The sequence below is a fragment of the Stylophora pistillata genome, chromosome 1 (assembly GCF_964205215.1).
Source record: "Stylophora pistillata chromosome 1, jaStyPist1.2, whole genome shotgun sequence".
Classification (NCBI taxonomy): domain Eukaryota; kingdom Metazoa; phylum Cnidaria; class Anthozoa; order Scleractinia; family Pocilloporidae; genus Stylophora; species Stylophora pistillata.
The window spans coordinates 6,544,187-6,566,330 of NC_142519.1; the positions used below are offsets into that span (position 1 = coordinate 6,544,187).

Here is a 22,144-nt window from a genome sequence, read left to right on the forward strand (position 1 = left end):
CACCTTATCGCTTTCATCACACATAACTATAAACAGAAACGCGCCCTCAATTAAGAGAAAAATTCGGAAAAAAAGCAAAAACAAGTCACTCTTTTGCTATTTCTCACCGCTGTTAGAATGAGATATATGTCACCAGAGGATAAGAGTTCGACCTCACACCAATATCACTGTAAGATTATACTTGGGGGCTTCTCACTCTACATTTTTCACTATAAATTATCACTTCTTGGTGGGAAATAGAGTTATCTCACGTGCCCTAAGCTTTTCATCCTAGAGAAGGGCGGCCTTCTACGTTTGTGTTAAACAAGGTCACGGCCAAAGGTCAAAGGTGTCGTGCATCCAAATCTAGGACAATGACGGCAATAAGACCACTTTGGAACAAATAATTTTTAAATCATTTGTTCCAAAGTGGTCTTATTGCCTTCATTGTGACTAGTGCAACAGCTCTGCTCGTGATCTTCAAAACCTTGTTCATTATTTCTTATTATTCCTCTTCAAAACGAAAACGCGAAGACACTAATTTTACGTGAACCGAGAGCGGGAACGTCAAAAACAAATCTTTTTGCTTTGTGACTTGGAACTGGAAAAAGTTCAAACCGAAAATGGGAGGAAATATTGCACCGGTGAACGAATTTAAAAACTTTCAAGTCCATTTGGCAAATAAATATAAAATAAAATAAAAAACTCAGAAGGAAATAAATCGATATAAAGGGATAGCCTCCTTGCCTCTCTCTGAGGAGAGGTTGAAGTATGGATACTAAGGTTGGATAGGCTGCGACCATGTTGGGTCTGATGGCGGAGCTAAGTAACTCTTCGTGGCAAAGATCTTACATTAGTCAAAACTAATTTAATTCACAAGGCTTCCTTTTTTCACATTTTATTTTCGTAGTCAGTTCGTAGTTTCACTGTAGACGCTTTCCCAAGAGCTTAAGGCACATTCAACATGGAAACTCGTGTAGCTAATTCCTAGCCATCTCTTTCTTGAGCCATTCCAAAAGGTATGTAACCCTAGCATATACCCCATACTTATTCGGCCTGCCACACCCTTTTCCCCAACTGGTCACGCCCTGAAGGTAAAATTTTCCGCCAGTCTCACACACCATTGGTCCTCCACTATCCCCTTGACAAGAGTCAACACCACCTCGGTCCAAGCCGGCGCAAATCATTGAGTCGTGAATCTGTCCCAGGTAAGACCACTCACAGCGGTTCCGTCCCACTATCGGTACAGTCGCCTGCTTCAGAACCTTCCCACTTGAGCCTCCGACCGAGGCTGTCTTTCCCCACCCTGTGATCCAGCATTTGGTTCCTTCAGGTGGAGCTGGGATACTATGAGGAAGACATACTAGGTTCACCTGCCTACAGACATGGATGAGAAAAACAAAATTAAAAAATCATATTCCTTAATGATGGAGCGAGTTAACCACTCGCTTACTGCTTACACCGGTAGATACGAAAATTGTTCTTCTTGTTTCTTTGGTTGTATCCATGGCCGAATTTTGCTGAGTTATTCACAAGTTACTTCTCCATTCTGAGATATGGCATATCATCTACAATTTTTATTTTCAACAGATACAGCTCCATACTCATAAGAAATCCCTGCTCAACAACAGTCAAAACAGTTGAATTGGCTGTCAACAAAGTCCACAAAGCACCGATGAATGCGGAGGAGTTCATCGGGGGGAAATCGAAAAAAAAATCCACCTGAGTAGCAGAGTGGAGGTGTTGAAAAAGGAAACTCAAGAATAAGCCATAAACAATACTTAAGATTTCAAACCTAGTGCCCTGAATTCCTTTTGCCCTCTAGAGATTAGCATCCGATTTCCCCTTACAATCTCACGCTGAGTCAAACAGTAAGGTATAATTAGGAATGAAAAAAAAAATCACCACTTGCGAAAGAAACTTGAATCCTTGTCAAAACCATCGGAATTGTTTAAAGAATAGCATAAACCAACGCCGTGTCCATAAACGCTGCTGGACGAAAAAACAGTTTGGGTCTTTTTGGGGGGAGTGCAATGCATAAAGGGCGAACACACCTGGTAAGTACAGCTGGTCTGTCCAACTTGAGAAGAGCGATATCATGACTCATGCCAATTGGTTTGTGGTAGAACGGGTGTAAGATCACTTTACTGGCTGTGAAATCCTGTTCTGTCCCCATACTTTCTGACTGTTTATGAGCGCCAAGCCTGTAAAGGAAAATGGCCAAAAGAAAGGAACACTTCAAAAATTTTCCCCTTTCTCGTCTTTTCTGTTCTCCATAAGATAAAGTGAGGGAGGAAGACGAAGCAGCTCTTGTAGTCCAAGCATGCCTATTAACCTGGCTCAAACAGTCAAACAACGGTCGTTCCAGCTTTATCTCCCTAGTCCCGATCATGGTAAATTATTTTAAGTTTTTCTTTTGCAGCTATTTTGTATGCCTGCTTGTCTGATTTTTCTGGAAATGTGAAAGATCCTAGTCACTCAGTTTTGGTGCGGGAAGCTAAGGAAAAAGATAATGTTTGACTGCGCATGTCTGAGTAGCGTGCGGATGGAATTTTGAGAGCTCTGAGATTTGTTTTTATATTTTGTGTTAAGCGAGTAATAAGTGTTTAAATTGGTAAAGGAAAGCGTGCAATCGTTAAGAGTTGAAAATGACAAGCTGAAGGAAAAAGTGGAGGAGGTTTTTTCCGAGCTTAAGAAAGTTCAGGAGGACTCGAAGTCGAATCAAACTGGCGACCATGCTTCAAGGGTCACTATCAATCCGGATGCGTCGAAGTCCCTGGACTTCTTAAGCGAAGAATATGACCATCTTATTCGATTCCGAGATCGAGCTTGGGAAAAAATATCTGCCCTTGAAAAATTGCTGAAGGAATTATCGACTGAAGTGTCCAAAGTTTCGACGGGCATCGATCAGATTCAAGAGTACTGAACTGTTCATAAAATGTCAAGCTTGTAGGCGTTCCTGAGCTGGGACCACATGAAAACGCTTCTGATACGTCACAGCTTTGTTTAAGAATCTTTAATGGAATTGGAGTGGAGGTAAAACTATACGACATTGATATATCTCACCGGATTACACCGCGTCATGCTATCGAATGACGACCCAAACCTATAATTTGTAAATTTACCCGAAGGATGACCCGTGAGCAAGTCATGGTATCTCCAAAGGAGGTTAGCAAAATCAACCCAACAAGCATTGGCCTTCCGGCAAATGTCTCTTTGGAGCATGCTGGAATTTTCGCCCATTTAACTCCACGTCTTCAAGGCTTGCTGTCAGATGCAAAAAAATTCAAGGAAAGGTTCAATTATACATTTTGCTGGACCACAAGCCGATAGTATGGCTGAGGAAAACCGAGGGATCTCGACCCATCGCAATAAAGAGTACGACGGATTTAGATAATCTTGTGCCTCGCCAGCAATCATCAAGTTAATAAACCATAAGTCAAGAACCAGCATTATCAACTAAGGTAAACTTAAGAAAAGCTCTCTTACGCGAGCTTCCTTACTATTTATGCGATGTCATCTCTTCCCATGGTCAGTTTAATAACAGTCTTAATTCAACCCTTCCTACTAAGAAATATCTTGAACGCCTACCAAGTTTTAATAATTTGGGGTTCTGTCCTGGTGTACCGGTTCACAAGGGAATTACCACTGTTCTTTCTTTGTTTAGGAGTTATTGGTTAGCTATTGTGTATTGTTTAGTCTTTTGTATTGGCTCTTGTGAACCGGTACACGAGGACAGAACCTGATTTGGACATATTTACTCTAAATAGTTGTGTAGCCACGAGAGTTATTTTTTTTTATCAGTTCTGTCGTTCGTCTTTGTTAATTGTAATTAGTGTAAATAGTTCTCGTCTCGATAGTTCAGTTCTGTATTTATTAGTTTGTATTTTTTCGTGCTGTCAAAATGTAAATTAAGTTTGTCAGCGTTGTTTCATGTAATCGCCTTTGAGTATTGTGTAGCCTTGTTTAGTCTATTGTTTTAGCCTTTTATCTGCTATATAACATCGTAGTTGTGATTTTCATTCAGTCGTTGTTATTCCGGAGTGCCGTACAGATCTTGTAAGTAGTTACGCTTTCGTTTGTACTTTCCTGTAGTTTCTCGTATTCCTTTCGTTGTATTTTAGTTTCGTTGGGTTTAAGTTCGCATTGTTAATTCTGTATTTTTTCTGTGTGTTATGTACAAGTGAATCGTCGAGATTAAAAGGTACGTATTTCAAACTGTAACGGAGTGTCAGTTACATGCATTCAAAGATCTGAAGTGGATGACATGTTGTCCGGAATTGAAGGTCGGAGAAGACGCCGAGCTCACTCAGAAGAAGCCCTCGAAAGTGTGCGAAAGAAGAATTTGAGGTCAGGGTGTTTATCCAGAGTAACGATGTTGTACCGTGCTACGGAAGTTCTGCTGAGTGATCCGAAAAATGTCGATGAAGTTAAACAGAAGTTACTGGAGATTGATGAAGCTTTTTCTCGCTTCGAACAGGTGCACTACGAATACATCTCAACTTTGGATGGAGATATGGAAGTGTGGGGAAGCGAAGCACGTTATTTCAAGGAACATTTCCGTCGAAAAATGGATTTTGTTTCGGGAATAGAGCGATGGATCCAGGAGGTGGGATTAAACGCTGGAGCACGCGAGGAAAATGAGATACCAGTTGAAGACTGTGTAAGTACCGCTAATTCTTCGCAAAGTTCGCATTCATCTAGACTATCTATCAGACAGCTTAAAGCGAATCAGGCAATAGCGCAACTGAAGTTGTACCAGCTGAAGAAAAGGCAAGAATTACTACGTCAGGAAGAAGAAACGAAGCTAGAGTTAGAGCTTTTGGATGTGCAGTTTGAAATTAGGAAAACTGAACTTCAAATAAAGTTTCTTCAGGATGAGGAGCTAGTTGATTTAGCCAAGTTACCGAACGTTTTTGAAAATCTGAAGCCGTTTAGTGAAGGAGTTGATGTAGGAGCTGCACATGCGCCTGATCAGGAATATTCTAATTCTCGTGTTGAACGCAACGTTGGTTCTCAAGACCTTCCGTTGCGGCTGAAATCTAATGCGCAGGAGTATAAGAGTTGGTCAGCCGGACCTACTGCCGCCTTTGCACATCCAGAGGCGATAGGTTCTGTTTTGCGTGGAGGAGTTATGGATAGTGTGGCTTTAGCTATGAGGCAAGGATTTGCGTTGCCTAAAAAGAAATTGACAGTGTTTGATGGTGATCCTCTCGAATACTGGAACTTTATCAAATCATTTGAAACCAGTATCGTGAACAATGCAGCCAGTGAAAGCGAGAAACTCATGTACCTTCTTCAGTACACTTCTGGAGCAGCAAACGATACCATCAAATGTTGCTTAGTAATGGATCCATCCCTTGGATATCAAAGAGCAAGAGAACTGCTTCAAGAACGTTTTGGTCACCCCTTCACAATTGCCTCAAAGTACGTAACCAGGTTAACTGAAGGACCCCCTCTGAAACCAGGGGATCGCGCGGGATTGCTTGCCTTTGCAGACAAATTGAAGGACTGTGAAAATACGTTAGAATCCATTGGATATCTAGATGAAATAAACAGTGCAGACAACCTAAGAAGAATTGTTCAGAGATTACCATATCATCTCCGCACCAAGTTTGTTGAAGTTGCAGACCAAATCCAGCAAACTGGCCAAAGAACGAACATCAGTCACATCGCTGAATTTGTTAAAGTCAAAGCCAGAGTAGCAAATAACCCCGTGTTCGGTTGTGTGGTGGACATCGCGCGCGACAGATCGGAAAATGAAAGGCGAAAACCTAAGTCGAGGAGTGCTACATTAACTGGAGAACGCGTCAGCACATTTAACACTCAAGAGACCAAATCCGGTGGCAGACAGAGTCTACCCCCTTTTTGCAAGCCAGCTTCTTTCATGAAGTGTCCATCGTGCAATGGTGATCATTCGTTAGCGAGGTGCAGGTGTTTCAAGGACAAGAGCTTCGAAGAGCGCCTGGAGATAATGAAGAAAGCTCAGCTCTGTTTCAATTGCTTTAAATATGGCCACATAGGAGTTGGATGTTTAGCAAAGGGTGCTTGTGAAGTCCCAGGATGTAAGAGGAGACATCACACCTTACTTCATCCACCATCTCCACCACCAGCAGTGGAAGGTAGCGACAGAGTGGCTGATAAAGGAACTCAAGCTGAAGGCGGTGCCCCGTTTCAAAGTGGACAGACTAATAGTACCTCAGCTGGAGAAGGAAAGGTGTGCCTGAGAGTAGTTCCTGTAAAGGTGCGAAGTCATGATGACGCCAACAAGACCATAGAAACCTATGCCCTTCTAGACGGTGGATCAGACATCTCCTTGTGTGACAAGAAGTTAGCCATGGATCTTGGAGTGCATGGACGCCAGAAAACGTTTTATTTGACAACTCAAGAGAAAGAGGATAGCCCAAGAGTTGGTCACGAATTAAGCCTAGTTGTTGAGCCACTTGATGGAAGTGACAGAGTTGACGTTGTTAGACTTTGGACAGTTGATAAATTGAATGCTTCAGGCCGCAGTATTCCATCAGAACAAGATCTAAAGCAGTGGCCTCACCTTAGAGACATCAAGCTGCCAAGTACTAGTGAGAAGGAAGTTCGATTGATTATAGGCACCAACGTCCCTGATGCCTTTTGGGTGTTGGAGGAGAGACGTGGTAACAAGGGAGAGCCATGCGCCATACGCACGCCACTTGGCTGGACACTCATGGGCCCTATGCATAAGAACGTTGGCGGAGAATGCCATCTTAACGTTAATTTTGTTGGATCAGCGGAGGCCGTGGGAGAAAAGAATGATTGTCTTATGCACCAGCTAGAAAGGTTCTGGGAAGTGGAGAATTATGGAGTTGTTCCCCAATCCAAGCTTGGCATGTCAGTGGAAGACAAGAGAGCCCTTGAAGTCATGGAACAATCTGTGAAACTTGAGCATGGTCATTACCAAATTGCGCTTCCTTGGAGAAACTACCCACCAGTCTTGCCTTATAATCGCTGCATGGCAGAAAAGAGGCTACTGGCACTTAAAGGCAGGTTCATGCAAGATGGTGAGCTTCTGAAAAATTACAAGAACACCATGGAACAGTATCTTACCAAAGGTCACGCTTCACGAGTGCCACTTAATGAAATTCATGTAAAGAACAAGCCGATTTGGTATCTACCCCACCACCCAGTGCTGAACAAACCTGGAAAGACTCGAGTGGTTTTTGATTGCGCTGCCAAACATAAAGGAACGTCTCTAAACGATCAGCTCCTTACTGGACCAGATTTGACAAATTCTATCGTTGGTGTGCTAATGAGATTTCGGGAAGAACAAGTCGCGTTGTCTGCTGATATTGAATGTATGTTCCATCAGGTCAGAGTAGTGCCAGGTGACCGAGATGCATTCAGATTCCTCTGGTGGCCAGATGGAGATCTGACCCAAGAACCAGTTGATCATCGTATGGAGGTCCATTTGTTTGGCGCGACCTCGTCTCCAAGTTGTTCTAGCTTCGCGCTAAGAAAGACAGCAGAAGACAACAAAGATGAATTCTCAGAAGAGATAGTTAAGACTGTCAGAAGGAATTTCTATGTTGATGACTGCCTAAAATCGGTAAAGTCAGCTGAAAATGCTATCGAAGTTGTGTATCAGCTCCGAGAAATGCTCTCCAAAGGCGGATTTCGACTCACAAAGTGGTCGTGCAACAGTTTGGAAGTTGTGAGTACAGTCCCTCAATCTGAGAGAGATCAACCGGTACTAGACCTTGACCTAGACAAAGACAAGCTACCGATGCAACGCACGTTGGGGCTCCACTGGGACATGGAGAGTGACAAGTTCCTATTTAAGAATGCTCTTAAAGACAGACCGAACACCCGTCGCGGTATACTTTCCCTGTCAAGTTCCGTTTATGATCCACTTGGTTTCGTTGCGCCAATCATCCTCCCGGCTAAGAAATTGTTACAAGAGCTCTGTAAGCAGAAACTTGGATGGGATGATCCAATCAGCACTAATGATGGTGAAAGGTGGGAGAAGTGGAAGGCTCAGTTGGTCGGTCTCTCTCGGATAACAGTAGACAGATGCGTTAAGCCAACCTGCTTTGGAGACTTGAAGATGGCTGAATTACACAACTTTGCCGACGCGTCGCAAATCGCATATGGAGCAGTCTCCTATCTCAGATTGGAGGATGTCGAGGAAAGAATCCATTGTGCGTTTCTCATGGGGAAGTCTCGCCTTGCTCACTTGAGACCTATGACTGTGCCAAGGTTGGAACTGTCAGCTGCAGTCTTAGCCATTCAGTTAGATCAGACCGTTAGAGAAGAGCTGGATATTCCGATTAGCCAATCGACATTTTGGTCGGACTCTACCTGCGTGTTGCAGTACATCAGAAATCAGTCAAAGCGTTTCCATACGTTTGTTGCAAATCGGCTGTCAGTTATACATGAAAATTCAGCGCCTCATCAGTGGAGATATGTTAGCTCCGAAGACAACCCGGCAGACGAAGTATCCAGAGGTCTTACGGTGGAAGAAATGAGTACAAGCAGTAAATGGCTGAGTGGTCCCGAGTTTCTGAAGAAAAAAGAAGAGTTCTGGCCGTGTGATCCTACAATTCACCGATCAGGACCTTCAGATGATGATCCAGAAATCAAGCGTGAAACTCATTCTCACAGCCAGTCGTTGACTCGTCATCGAAGCGAAGTTCTCTCCAGGTTGATAGAGTATTACTCATCTTGGGACAGATTACGAAGAGCTGTGGCCTGGCTATTGAGGTTCAGAACGTGGCTCATCGAAAGACACAGTAGCAGATCCATTAACTCCACACCTGAAAGCAGTTTGAAAGAGGGATCCCAGTTCCTGTCCGTGGAAGAATTACAGAACGCAGAACGGGAAGTTATCAAGCATGTACAAAAACTTTCATTTCCGGAAGTCATTCAAGCCATACAGACAATCAGTTCATCGAAACCTTCACGTGGAGTTACCTCCGAGTTAAAGAATCTTAAGATACCAGCTCACATGCGCAAACTTCATCCATTGTTGGACGACACTGGAATTCTAAGAGTTGGAGGAAGACTGGAAAATGCCTTAATCAACTATGACGCAAAACATCCAATTATTCTGCCGTATCGTCATCAGGTAACGGATATGATCATTTCTCAGCACCACAAAAAGGTTGGCCACCTCAGTCAAGAATACGTACTGTCCAGCTTACGACAATTCTATTGGATAATCAAGGGGCGTTTAGCTGTGCGTCGAGTGATTAGTGGCTGTTTCCAGTGTAAGAAACTTGGTGCAGTTCGTGGAGAGCAGTTGATGGCCGACCTACCAAGGGAAAGACTAATGTCAGGAGACCCACCATTCACATACGTAGGCGTGGATTACTTTAGTCCCTTTTATGTACGCCAAGGTCGCTCGAACGTGAAACGTTTCGGGTGTTTGTTTACTTGCCTGGTCGTCAGAGCCGTTCATATAGAGGTCGTGAACTCGCTTGACACTGATTCATTCGTTAATGCGTTACGAAGATTCATTAACTTACGAGGATGTCCAGTTACCGTATACAGTGACAATGGGACGAACTTCCAAGCAGGGGAAAGAGAGTTACGCGAGTCATTGAATGATTTAAATCAAGAATCAATCCACAGTTTTCTTCGTCAGAAGAATATTAGATGGAAATTCAATCCCCCTACAGCCTCACACATGGGTGGGGCCTGGGAGCGTACGATCAGATCTGTGCGCAAGATCCTGAGAGCACTGCTAGGACAACAACTCGTCTCTGAAGAAATGCTCCGAACCTTGATGAGTGAAGTTGAAGGGATCTTAAATGGCAGACCTTTGACTCCAGTCAGTAGTGACCCGAAGGACCTGGAGCCTCTTACGCCAAACCATCTGCTCTTGTTAAGAGCCAACCCAAATTTGCCTCCTGGAGTCTTCAACAAAGAAGAAATGTACAGCAAGCGACGCTGGCGTCAAGTCCAGTACATGGCCAATTTGTTTTGGAAGCGCTGGTTGAAGGAGTATTTGCCAACCCTCCAAGAGAGAGCAAAATGGACCAAACTCCGCCGTTGCTTAGCGAACGGAGACCTGGTACTAATTGCAGATGACAACATTCATCGAGGAAGATGGCCGTTAGGCCGAGTAACCGAAGTTTTCACGGGAAAAGACGGGAAAGTCCACTCAGCCAAGGTGCAAACAGCTACCACAATTCTTACAAGACCAGTGACTAAACTGTGTTTCTTAGAGGGAGAAAACAAAGCTTAAAAAGAGAAACTGAACCTGTTGTTAAGAAGAATGAAATGGAATTGAAAATCCATACTGTAAAAGGATAAACTTACTCTCGCGTCGGACAATAGTTACGTTAAGTAATGAACTGTAGACTTTAGTGGTTCATTAGGGGGGCTATGTAGCCACGAGAGTTATTTTCTTTTATCAGTTCTGTCGTTCGTCTTTGTTAATTGTAATTAGTGTAAATAGTTCTCGTCTCGATAGTTCAGTTCTGTATTTATTAGTTTGTATTTTTTCGTGCTGTCAAAATGTAAATTAAGTTTGTCAGCGTTGTTTCATGTAATCGCCTTTGAGTATTGTGTAGCCTTGTTTAGTCTATTGTTTTAGCCTTTTATCTGCTATATAACATCGTAGTTGTGATTTTCATTCAGTCGTTGTTATTCCGGAGTGCCGTACAGATCTTGTAAGTAGTTACGCTTTCGTTTGTACTTTCCTGTAGTTTCTCGTATTCCTTTCGTTGTATTTTAGTTTCGTTGGGTTTAAGTTCGCATTGTTAATTCTGTATTTTTTCTGTGTGTTATGTACAAGTGAATCGTCGAGATTAAAAGGTACGTATTTCAAACTGTAACGGAGTGTCAGTTACAAGTTGTTTGGATAAAAGGTCCGGCTTTGCCGCGATGCCCATACTTCACTTGCCAGTTGCAAATATTATTCTCCGCATAGCTTCCGCCAATTGAAAGAAAACCTGCAAATTTCGTCTCATTCAAATTCTGGATTTTCACTGTTTCATGCTAATATTCAAAGGCAGAAAAGCAATCTAGAAAACTTTCAAACCCATTTATTGGAGGAACTTGATTTTCATTTCGATATTATAGGAATCACAGAAACTCGAATTAAAGATGAGCATGGTAGTCTGGGCTTTAATCCCTTGATACCTAATTACGACTTTGAGTATGTGCCAACACCTCTTTCTGCTGGAGGTGTTGGTATGTATATTGATGAGCAATTTAAATACACAGTTCTTGAAAGAAGCTCAAATGAAGCTTTTCAGGCTCTCTGGATTGAGTTGCATCGACCCAAATATGCAAATATAATTTGTGGCGTTGTTTATAGACAGCACAATTCACCAGAGCGTTTCCAGGAATATTTTGAGGAAATAATTGAAAGATTTAATCCCTCTGGGAAGAGAATTGTCTTGATGGGTGATACTAATCTAAATCTTCTTCGTTTTTACTCCTGCAAACATGCTCAAAATTTCACACTCTCTCTGCAAAATTTTTTTAAAAACTCGAACAATTGACAAACCAACCAGAGTACACAATAATTTATACTCACTTATTGATAATATCTTCCTGAGTAATATAGAAGATAACATAACTAGTGGTAATATAATTTCGGATCTAAGTGATGACTTTTCACAATTCTGTTATCTTCTCTCCACTAAAATAATCATAATTGTCGTAGTAAGCTAGCTCGTGATTATTCAAATTATTCTGAGACAAATTTTTTGGTGGACCTCTCACAGGTTGACCTGATTGAAGCAGTCTCAAAAGAAATGATGTGAATAAGTCTTTTTCCTCATTTTATAACAAAATAAACAATCTTCTCAATAAGCACGCTCCTTTAAAGCCAATTTCAAAACGAAAGATAAAGCGACTCTCAAAACCTTGGATAACAAAGGGAATTAGAAAATCAGTTAAAATAAAGAACTCTCTTTATTGTTCGGGTGACATTGATGCTTACAAAATCTATCGTAACAAAGTATTGATGTTTACACGAATGAGCAAGAAAATGCACTTCCACAAATATTTTGAAGAAAATTTAACAAAGAGTAAAAAGACCTGGGAGGGTATCAATAGTCTTCGAGGCCGGAAAAACAAGGTCCGAAAAGATATAAGCTCTTTAAAATGCCCGCGAACCAAACAAGTATGCTATAATTCCTCTGAGTTCCCTGATATAATGAATAAGTATTTTTCTTCAGTTGGATATAATTTAGCCTTTAAAATGCCAAACCCATCAAAGCAATTTACTGAATATCTTCCAAAGTTAAATTCCTCTGGTTCGTTCTTCTTTAATCCTGTGTCTCCTTCTGAAGTTGAACTTGAAATAATGACTGTTCCTCAAAATAAAACTCATGGATTATATTCTCTACCTATTCGCATTTTAAGATCTGCTAAACATGTCATTAGTCAACCTTTTTCTATAATTATAAATAAATCACTCGAATGTGGAACTTATCCACCTAAGCTAAAACTTGCTAAGGTTATTTCAATATACAAAAATGATGATGAATCTGGCCCTTCTAATTATAGACCTAGATCTCTTCTGTCTGTTTTTAATCGTATTTTCGAAAAAATGATGTAACATGGTCTCAAATGCTTTCTTGAGAAACGTAATATAATTAATGATTCACAAGATGGTTTCCGCGAGAAACGATCTACTGAACATGCTATCCTGAGTATAATCAGTCAAATTGAAAATAACATCATTGGACAAAAAGATGTATTCGTGTGGTATATTCATTGACTCGAGGAAGGCCTTCGACACGGTCGACCATTCAATATGATTGCAAAAGCTGAATCATTACGGAATACGTGGTATAGTGAACAAGTGGTTTGCTTTTTACCTAGTAGGTCAACAACAAACAACACAAATTGGTGTTAAAAGTATATCCAAGGAGGAAGTAATCTTATCAGGAGTTCCACAGGGGTCGGTGTTAGGATCCCTACTTTTCCTCATTTATATAAACGATATATCTAATAGTTCTAATCGATTTAAATTTTACTTATTCGCAGATGATACTAATCTCTTATATGCTGATAAAAATCTTACGTTACTCGAAACCATAGTTAATGCTGAACTCTGTAACATCTACGATTGGTTTAATCGCTAACAAGTTATCACTGAATATAAAAAATCTAACTTTGTAATTTTCGGCCCAGACAGAAAAAACTGAATCATCAAATAAATTTGAGAATCTTTGACCATCACACTAACAGTTATATTTCCCTAGAACGTAAGGAAGTTATTAAATACTTAGGAGTGCTTATTGATGAAACTCTTTCATGGGGTCACCATATTGCTCATATTGCATCCAAAATAAATCAATCAATCGGCGTTATCTCTAGATTAAGATACTTTGTACCCCTTAGTACTCTAAACCCCATTTACAGGTCACTTATCCAACCCTATTTGTTGTATGTTATAGTCGCGTGGGGTCAAGCTGCAAAAATTCGTAGAGATAAAATTCTAATCCTTCAGAAACGAGCCCTTCGCTTAATGTACTTTGGTGACTACCGATCTCATGCAATCCCGTTTTCTGTTTCTTCTCGTTTTCTTCCTTTGGATATGCTTTACTTTAAATCAGTTGCCATCATGATGCATGACATATCCAATAATTTGTCACCTAACATACTTCACTTATTCACTTATCAAGCTAATATTCATCCCCATAAGACAAGATCATCTTCAAGAGGCGACCGACTATTTTGTTGAAAGTTCAAGATTAGATATACAAAAAAGGGCATTTTCGAGAAATGGTTTTAGAATCTGGAATAGCTTGTCTTGTGAAATGCGCCAGCTATCAAAATACAATTTTAAGAGTAAAATTCATGATTTCCTCCTCCAGAGACGCGAAAAATATGACGATTATATTGATTTGTCTACTTTCATAGCACAACTATAAGACCCCAGCTTGTTCTGTTTTCTTGCCGTAACTTAAATGTATTTGTCTAGAATTTTTAATCTCTTGCTCTGTAAATCTTTTTATTCTATAATATACGTATTAAACACTGCCCGCCTCGACTAGCCTTTGCTAACTGCGGGCAGTGCATGTTTTTTGTACTATTGTAATATTGTAATATATCATTAAACTTTCATTAAACTTTCATAATCGACGAAAATCTTTTTAAGACGTGAATCAAAACAACTCCATATCGATAGAAATGTCGACGATGCAAGTCGGGGACCTGATTGCACATACATTGATGCGCGAAGTAGGAGAGCCGTAAGGGGAAAAGGAAAAAAGCAAAGAAAGAAAGTAATCTTAGAATTCGCAGATTTCATACAATGCATTATAATTCTCTTGGATTCCGTAAGGTGCAGTTTACGCCTGTAATACTGCCCTCATGTCCAGTTGCATGATCCGTCCTTATTTCATATGTTACCTGATATATACGGGATCTCCCCCTGCCTTCGCAACACAGTGACTGGCTGTGACAACCCACTGAGGAGCAACCAAGGAACCACCACAGAACACATACCCAGTGGGAGACCACCGCAGCATTGCTTGCCATGGCCACGCCCCCGGTGGTGCATCTTCACCTCCAACAATCCTGGTGGAAGGACGGAAGCCACACTCACCTGAAAGATAAAGCTGTCTGAGTGTTAAAGAGAATAAAAGCCACCCTCGAGATGACTAAAAATAGTTTCAAATACCAAATTGAAATAATGATGCTACAAGTTTCGATTATTTCTCTGACATTTGCGCTTCTGCAACGAGTTTGGGCATCTTCCCGTTTTGAAATTATCAGTTATCAATAAATACTGTTCGGGGCCACCATAAAGGGCCTTTATTTTTAAGAGAATAGAAAAAGAGAAAAGCGAATGACGGAAAAATTTGCCAGGAAGTAACAATCCACCAAATGATTGCTTTTTTTTTAAAAAAAAAAAAGGAAAAAAAGGAGATAGCAATTACCCGACGAGGCGTTGAAAAAGGCGGGAACATGACAAGAGGCCCGCAAACACAAAGATGATTACGTCAAGAAGTGTCTTTCAAGAAGTCAACTCGCGCACCTAAAATTAACAGATCTCTTCCTGAAGCCATCCCGCGTGTTGTTGCCTCGTTATTTATCATAGCGTCGCGTTTTGCTCAATCTGTTTTTTATGATAAAAACGGAACGTACCTGTTGGTGGGGTCACAGTGTGTGGAAGCGGTGGTCGGGCTGTTTGTGGTTGAGGTGCAGGCGGTTTTATTGTTGCTATAGAAGTTTAAAATTACCAAATAGTAAAGTATTTTTGGAGAATGTCAACTTTCTCAACGCTTATTAATACATCGTTCATAGATAAGTCATAATTCTATGGAAAAAAACCCTTTTTTTCTGTGTCCGTATTAAAAGTACGCAATGATCATTGATAGCTCAGTCAAAGACCTCTATCCATTGAGCCAACCGCCTCCCGGTTAGCTCAATGGATAGAGCGCTGGACTGTTGTGCGGGAGGTCGAGGGTTCGAGCCCCGGCCGGACCAACACTCAGGGTCTTAAAAATAATTGAGAAGAATTTGCTACCTTTCTATAACATCAAGAAATGGTTAGATATTCTACTCTTCTCGGATAGGGACGAATAAATGGAGGTCCCGTCTCCTGCAGGGTTGGGGTAGGAGACGTTAATTTCCCACACACGAGATTACTGTGTGATGGATGTCCTTCCCTGGGGTGGGATGGGTGGGATATAGGGCGCACTTAATTTGGAGCCTCGTTCTGTTGTGCGACCCTCACCACACTCTGGTGAAAGTGATTAAATAAATAAAGATAATTTGAATGTTGTGGTTAAATTTCAAAGCTTATTTAGCCATGTTTCCTTTTCTTCTCTCACTTTTCCAAACAGTGGGTTTGTCGAAGGCACGGAGAACAGAATGATGTTGAGGGCTGGCTTTACATTAATTCAGATAAGCTTTAATTTTGCTCATTTTACTGACATGCGCACATGTATTGTAGGATTGAAGGACCGTTTTAATGGAACAAAGCACAGATGAAATTAGTAAGAACTTACCTTGGCCACCGCCTCCCTCTCCACAGTTGTCTATCTTCACTTCATCAATCGCTATGTCTGACTGGTGGCCTCGTCCCACAATTCCTTCAAACACAATCTGTTAAAACGAATTAAAAGTAGCATTTCAAATTAGCGTTTGATATAGGGTATTAAAGTTTTGTTTAAACTGGGGTAGGATACCATTTTTTTTTTTACGCCCTGCTGGTCGAGTTCTTCATCAGTTTCAAATACTTTCTCGCTGGTCGGCTTCAAATTTCTCAGTTTAGGTAGGAGGAACATTTTTTTTTGGTCTTAATTTCATTTACAAACACTAATAAACAGCTTGAGACCTTAGCACCATAACCGCTGCAAAGAACAGTAATTTTGAGGTTGAATTATGAAAGCAAATATATTTACTGATGAAGCTCTTCTGTCAACAGTGAACTGAGCTGTACGCCAGTCGAAACCTTGATGCCCGCTCTTCTCAAAAACTTGTTTTCCATCCACCAGCACCCGTAGTGTTCCCATTTGGCCACCACGCATGTGATAGAAAAAGGAGATGCATGTCTTTCCAGCAGCTAGTCCGGGGAGAATCTCTAACTTGGCGTTATCATCCTTCCTTTTGCGCGATGCTTCAATGTACATGTAGTAACCTACAAGTGAAACCATACAGAATGATAATATACTCACTCGAACAAATAAGGAATAATCTGCACATCGGAAATGTTTTTGCACTTGAATATGGTACGGTTGCTATTTAACCAGAAACCAGAGTTCATCGGTCCTGGGAGTTCTGTAAGTTTCATGGCGACACTTTCAAATAGTGCGACTTGTTGCGGCTAAATTCATATTGACCCATTTTCATTTACGTTCGCACGTGTTGCGTACCTATTTTCGGGCTACGTACGAATTGCGTACCTATGTCGCGCGGGAGAAAGACCTCGTGGTCTTTTGGTGTTTGGGTTGCTGTGTTGAGATTAAATGCTTAAAATCTCCAAGTAGTACAGTCTCTATTTTGTGTTTTTTTATTTGGTGATCGGTATAGGCCATTAGACTCAGTCATCGCGAAAGAAATAAAAAGAAATAACTCTACCTCAAGTTTTAAGCTCTAGATAAACGATATGCCGGCTATTGTCCCATGGCTTTAGGAAATAATCCTCAGCGACACTCGTACTCCCTTTTGTTAGGTAGGTGTATAAAATCTGTCGGCTACAAAGTTCAATGTAATTGCGTTTGTACTACGTTTCTTAACAAAAACCTACCTCGTCCTTTCACGTCCGAATAAGGACCTGTACTCCCGGAGGATGTTGCACCCTTTTTCCTGGTCCAATCGAACTCGTCATCTCGACTTTGCACAAATCCACATTGGTTACGATCGAAATTACAGTAAAATCCTGTATAAAAGGTAATGAGTCTTTTGGACAAAATAACGTTTGCGTGAAGTTGAGCATAGCTGTGAATGTTCACAAGGACTATAACTCTGCCAGAAACATTCTGTAAAACGGTTAGTAATTAATATGAAACATCAATGCTAAATCATAGCGAAGAGGAATGTTGTCGGAAAAAGATATTCTCTCAGCGTGGTCGCCTCAGGGATTATTTTATCGCCACGGCTTCTCTTTTTTCTAATTCGAAAAGAACTCGAGGTAGTGTAGTCTTACCGTAAATCCTTCCCACAGGCCCTGCCAAAAAGGCAGCGAAAAGTAAAAGCTTCATTCTCAACCAGAGGGAACTGAAACTTAAGGTCGTCGAGTTTCAGTTTCAATACACCAGTTTAGACTAGTATCCAGATTTTAAATATATCTATCATTAACCAGCATCTGTTAAAACATTGCATTTGCTTGGATGGTCCATTTTTAATAGGAGAAACTAGCAATCTTTTGGAGAGTGCCGCTTACTTTGAATCTGAATAAAAAAAGTTTGAATATTCTGAACTCCAGTAGCCGGTATCGCCGGGGAATACCTTGACACTAAGGTAAAAAGCAAATGTTACGTCAAGGTACTGAGAAAGGTACAATTTTAATGTGTCGTATATTTTTCTTACAAGAAAACCCTTCCCGCCCAGCTTTGCAGCTGTACGCCTGTTGTAAAAGGTACGTCTGAAAACTCGTCACTTTTTCATTTTGAATCCAAACATCTTTCCTGCAGCTGCCAACAATAAGTAACGAATAACAAGAAAGGACTGAACTTTGAAAAGGAGTTTATTTTTGAAGCTGTTCTACTAGCAAACGTTCTTGGCAATGAACTTTACCTTCAAAAAATGTTCTGAACACCTTGTTTTCTTTGATGCAAAACAGCAATCCATAAATATCACTCAGCTCTCTTAAGTCAAATTCTGAATTTTGTTTTTCGGATATAGATATAGATATATGTGGGGAGGGAAAAGGAAGTCAAGGAAAGTGAGCAAGAGGCCTAGGGGGTGAAAGTAAGGAAGGTCAGATCCAGATAACTAAACTCATTCATAACTGCACAAACATCGATGATTTAATGCCCTATTTTTTTGTACGTATTCTCATAAGTTATCTTGCCGAGAAACCAGATGATAAAATTGCCTACTTCGTGACCATGCTAATGAGTTTCTGTAATCCGGCTACAGCTGAAAACAACAACTTTCATCTTTTTATCCTGATTCTTTTCGTTTTCCTTGCTACCAGATTCAAAGCTATAATATGTTGACTGTTTTCATTCTCTTAAACCTGCTCCACAGGAGGGATTTGTCTCTCCTTACTTCAGTAAACCAGTAAATTTAAACCCGTACCACACATCTTAAACCCCATTATCCCTTTGTCGTCTTGATGACTTGATGTCGTCTCTAAGTTTCCACACCTCATCCTTGTTATCTTGTTCTTCTGTTTTGAAGTCATCCATATCCGGGAAAGTCACTTTTTTAACGACCTTGACAGCAAATGGACTTCCTGTCACGTGACTTCCCTTCCATGTGACAGCCACGTGGTATTCTCCTACTTCTTTTGGGTAGTAGCACACGCTGTGAATATTTTCTCCCAAGCATTCGTATTCGACAGGAATTGGCTCTGAGAAGTAAATCGAAGTTTCACTCCCTTTATTCACGATTCGGGTAATTTGGAGCTCTAAGTATAGAAGATCCGGACCCGAAGTTCGTAGGATGAACTTTGCCGGTTCTCCAACCATTGCCAGGGATAAGCCGTCTCCGCTAACCGAACATTGCGTGCAATCATATTTCTCTCTGCTGCCACGATTGGTGCCAAAACACTGCTGGGAAGGAATACAAATATTTCATTGTCTTACTTGATATTTACCGGCTATTGACTGCCTCCGACTTGTGATTCATAAGCTTTTCGAGTGTTCTCCACACATCTCAAGTGATTTATTACCTTAGTAAATCAAGTAGAAAGTACGGTCAATTGCTTATATGAAATGAACTTCCATTTTTGGGGTTTACCGCTGCACTAAACGAAATGTTTTGACCAATGATAGCGCTTACACTATCTCAGTTATTTTATAATACTCACTGTCTTCCTCTTTTGGTAAAGGTCAAATGTGTCACGTTTCTTTCACTTCGGACATTCTTTACCAACATGCAATATCCTAAAACTTAAATATCAATTTTAGGAATTGATCACGATGAAAGAGTTGGAAGCAACCAAAAAATTCGAAAAGGTTTTTTTTTTACAGAAATATTCCTCGAGATAAAGCCATTGCAAAAGAATATCAAGATATTTTCTTGAACACTGCTATCGTCGATATGGCATTAAGCCGTGACAAACGTCTTTGTAATTTTTTTCGATAATTAAAATATCTCTTTGCCGACCGTTCAACCTTTTGCTGTAATCTGTTAATACTTTGATTCCGTGTTATTCACTCTTGATTCACATGACTCTCGCCCAACTTGGGGACGCTTTCGTTTGGAAAAGGGACAATTAAGTCTCAAAAATATGCGCGGAGATTTTTTATTAAAAAAAAAATAAACTCTTATCAACGACTGCTCAGCCATAACTAAACCGCGACAAAGGTACTAAAGAAAATTGTGTACGTTGGAAGGCAACCCTTTTAGGTTCTGCAATCTTTTGAGCCTCGTTCCACGGCATTCATTGAAGATTTAGTGCGATTATTCATTAATGGAAGGTCCACCTGTCAGCGTGAGATCTTTAGCTAAAAGGGGAACTTCGTCGCCTCAGTAAGTAAAGCATTTCCTCTCTTGGAGAATGCTCTGTACTCTAGTGTTTCCTTAACACAAATTCGAGAAATCTTCTCAAAAAGCATACAGCACGAAATTACAAACTAAAAAGTCTGCCTCCTATGCGAAAACCACAACTTTATCTTTTCGTTTTTCACTCTCCTCTCATCCGTTCCCGTCTCAACATGTCGGAGAATTCATTTTAATTTACTTTTTGACAACACCCTCTACGAGTGAATTCATGGGTAATCGTTAGATAACCTAGTTTCCGTACCCTCTAAGTAAATACATCTAACATAGCCGAAGGTATGAAAAGGTTTAAATATCAGATGCTTGTTCCGATCTGATGTTGTACTTGATATTCAATGCCAATAGAATAAACAACTATTTTGCCTCACGAATCCTTTAAAGTCCATGCTGAAATAAAGAATCCGGCTTTCGTTTTCAATCCAGTTAACGTTTTAGGAAAAAATTCCAAATTGCAAACAGATCAGGTCGAGTTACAATTTGTGATACAAACTGGCCGAAGAAAAATAATTCTATCCGTACATTTAATTTTTAGCCAATCGGTAACACCTGAGTTTCATCTTCCTGTCCATGAATGTCATTATTTGCATGTTGTGTGGCTTAGCACAACACCATAAAAGTTCTTTTTCTCTCTCCTGGATCGAAACTACCGTTTTCACTCGAAGAGCACGTTACATTAGATTAGTCTTCAATAATAGCAAGGATGTTTTGACTCACCACCGGCATAAATTTGCAAGAGAAAGCCATCAGTAAGTAAAAGGACGCCAAGGCTGGAAATTTACGTTGCTTGTTAGTCTCTATTGATTGTTGGTAAAATCTGACTTTGACAGCTCGCGACGAAAATTTTAATCCCTGAGACAACACGTTGACTCATTATGTATATACATTGCGGCCTGTGAAACGTTCCGAACCAACAGCAATTTAAAACTGTCAAATTAAAATTGATAAGTGAATATAATTTGTGAGGCTGATTTGAAAACGCTTGCGGAACTGAAAGGAAAATGTATTTGAGAGAAAGTTTTCAGCGGGAGAGAAAAGTATCTGGCCTTCATTTTCTAGTCAGACACAAACCATGTCTTAATAATGTGACTAAATCGGCAACAGAAATTTATTGAATCAACCATAATTTAACTCATTTTGCAGATTTATTTGAAAGCGCTTACATTCTTGTGTGTCTTGCTATTGGTTAAGGTGAAGGCTGCAAACATCTGTTTTTAAAAGCTTTATTTTAAGTGCTGATTACACAAGCCCCTTGGGAATTGGTTCGTGGATATTGACATAAGTTGAATATCAAATAAAATTGAAGGAAACAACGCGGTCACTTCGATTTTCAACGTGAAATTCAACGCAAATTTAAACGAAAAGGATACAAAGATCAACGTTTTAGAATCGAATGAAAAGAAAAAACATAAACATAACAAAGCTAATGTGAACTTATTTCGTAAATTTTACCTCAGACATACCAAATTTTGCCCGAGGCTATCAAATTAAAATTGGTGGTTTTATTCATACAAATTTGAAAATCTTCCCTTCTCGAAGGTTTGAATACTTAATTGTGGTCGATTTGAAATAAGATTATAAATAATTCAGAATCTTAAGCAAAAGATAAAACGTGACAGAGCATCAATAAAACGTTAAAGTAAGAACCGTGGCGAATAACAAATCAGTGCAAGGCGAACACCTTTGCTTAGAATTATTCATGATCTAAAGTGAAATTAAAGCACATCCTTGAACCAAAGAATTGAGCCTAATTACGAGGTGGTAAAATGTGTCAAAGTTAGGAGAATAAACACCAGGAAATCTAAAAACCCGTTTTAAAAATGAGTCAACGCTCTTTACTTCAAACTGATCAAATCTCGATGACGTGCGGTAATATCGCAAGCGACTGGACCAAGCCAAGATGATACTTACAGCTACCCTGGCTCCAGAGGTTTCTCTTTTTCTCCCTGTTTACAATCCTTTCGCGTGCATCCATAACTCAATAGTGTACGCTGTGGTGTTTACCATTTGTTAATTAGGATCTTGAGGGGAGAAAGAAGTTTGTTCGGTC

General features: G+C 40.4%; 3 protein-coding genes across 4 annotated transcripts; 1 reads left to right on the forward strand and 2 right to left on the reverse strand.

Moving 5' to 3' along the window:
* Positions 1-861: 861 nt before the first annotated feature.
* On the reverse strand, positions 862-17,708 carry LOC111335949 (trypsin). Its single transcript, XM_022941960.2, has 8 exons — positions 17,573-17,708; positions 17,174-17,305; positions 16,329-16,564; positions 15,933-16,029; positions 15,067-15,141; positions 14,329-14,524; positions 2,034-2,183; positions 862-1,356 (listed from the first exon to the last, which is right to left on the reverse strand). The coding sequence occupies exons 1-8, from the start codon at positions 17,625-17,627 to the stop codon at positions 960-962; spliced, it is 1,338 nt and encodes a 445-aa protein (XP_022797695.2). The 5' UTR covers positions 17,628-17,708; the 3' UTR covers positions 862-959.
* On the forward strand, positions 3,759-10,198 carry LOC148741015 (uncharacterized). Its single transcript, XM_088731388.1, has one exon. The coding sequence runs from the start codon at positions 4,247-4,249 to the stop codon at positions 10,196-10,198; it is 5,952 nt and encodes a 1,983-aa protein (XP_088587514.1). The 5' UTR covers positions 3,759-4,246.
* Positions 17,709-18,373: 665 nt separating the features above from the next.
* Positions 18,374-21,142, reverse strand: LOC111335961 (filamin-B). Of its 2 annotated transcripts, none has more exons than XM_022941971.2 (2): positions 20,812-21,142; positions 18,374-19,142 (listed from the first exon to the last, which is right to left on the reverse strand). In XM_022941971.2, the coding sequence occupies exons 1-2, from the start codon at positions 20,839-20,841 to the stop codon at positions 18,678-18,680; spliced, it is 495 nt and encodes a 164-aa protein (XP_022797706.2). In that variant the 5' UTR covers positions 20,842-21,142; the 3' UTR covers positions 18,374-18,677. The 2 variants fall into 2 exon arrangements, with proteins under 2 accessions (XP_022797706.2, XP_022797705.2); XM_022941970.2 differs by having other exon boundaries at positions 18,374-19,145; positions 20,812-21,139.
* Between the last annotated feature and the right edge of the window lie 1,002 nt (positions 21,143-22,144).

Bases quoted from the DNA above. Each gene is read 5' to 3' on its own strand.
- LOC111335949 (XM_022941960.2), bottom strand. From the start codon at position 17,627: ATGAAGCTTTTACTTTTCGCTGCCTTTTTGGCAGGGCCTGTGGGAAGG. The intron at 17,306-17,572 runs GTAAGACTACAC...CCTTTTATACAG, and splicing joins GCCTGTGGGAAGGATTTACG to GATTTTACTGTAATTTCGAT. The intron at 2,184-14,328 runs GTAACATATGAA...TTTCCTTTACAG, and splicing joins GGAGATCCCGTATATATCAG to GCTTGGCGCTCATAAACAGT.
- LOC148741015 (XM_088731388.1), top strand. From the start codon at position 4,247: ATGTTGTCCGGAATTGAAGGTCGGAGAAGACGCCGAGCTCACTCAGAA.
- LOC111335961 (XM_022941970.2), bottom strand. From the start codon at position 20,841: ATGGCTTTCTCTTGCAAATTTATGCCGGTG. The intron at 19,146-20,811 runs GTGAGTCAAAAC...ATTCCTTCCCAG, and splicing joins CTTGCAAATTTATGCCGGTG to CAGTGTTTTGGCACCAATCG.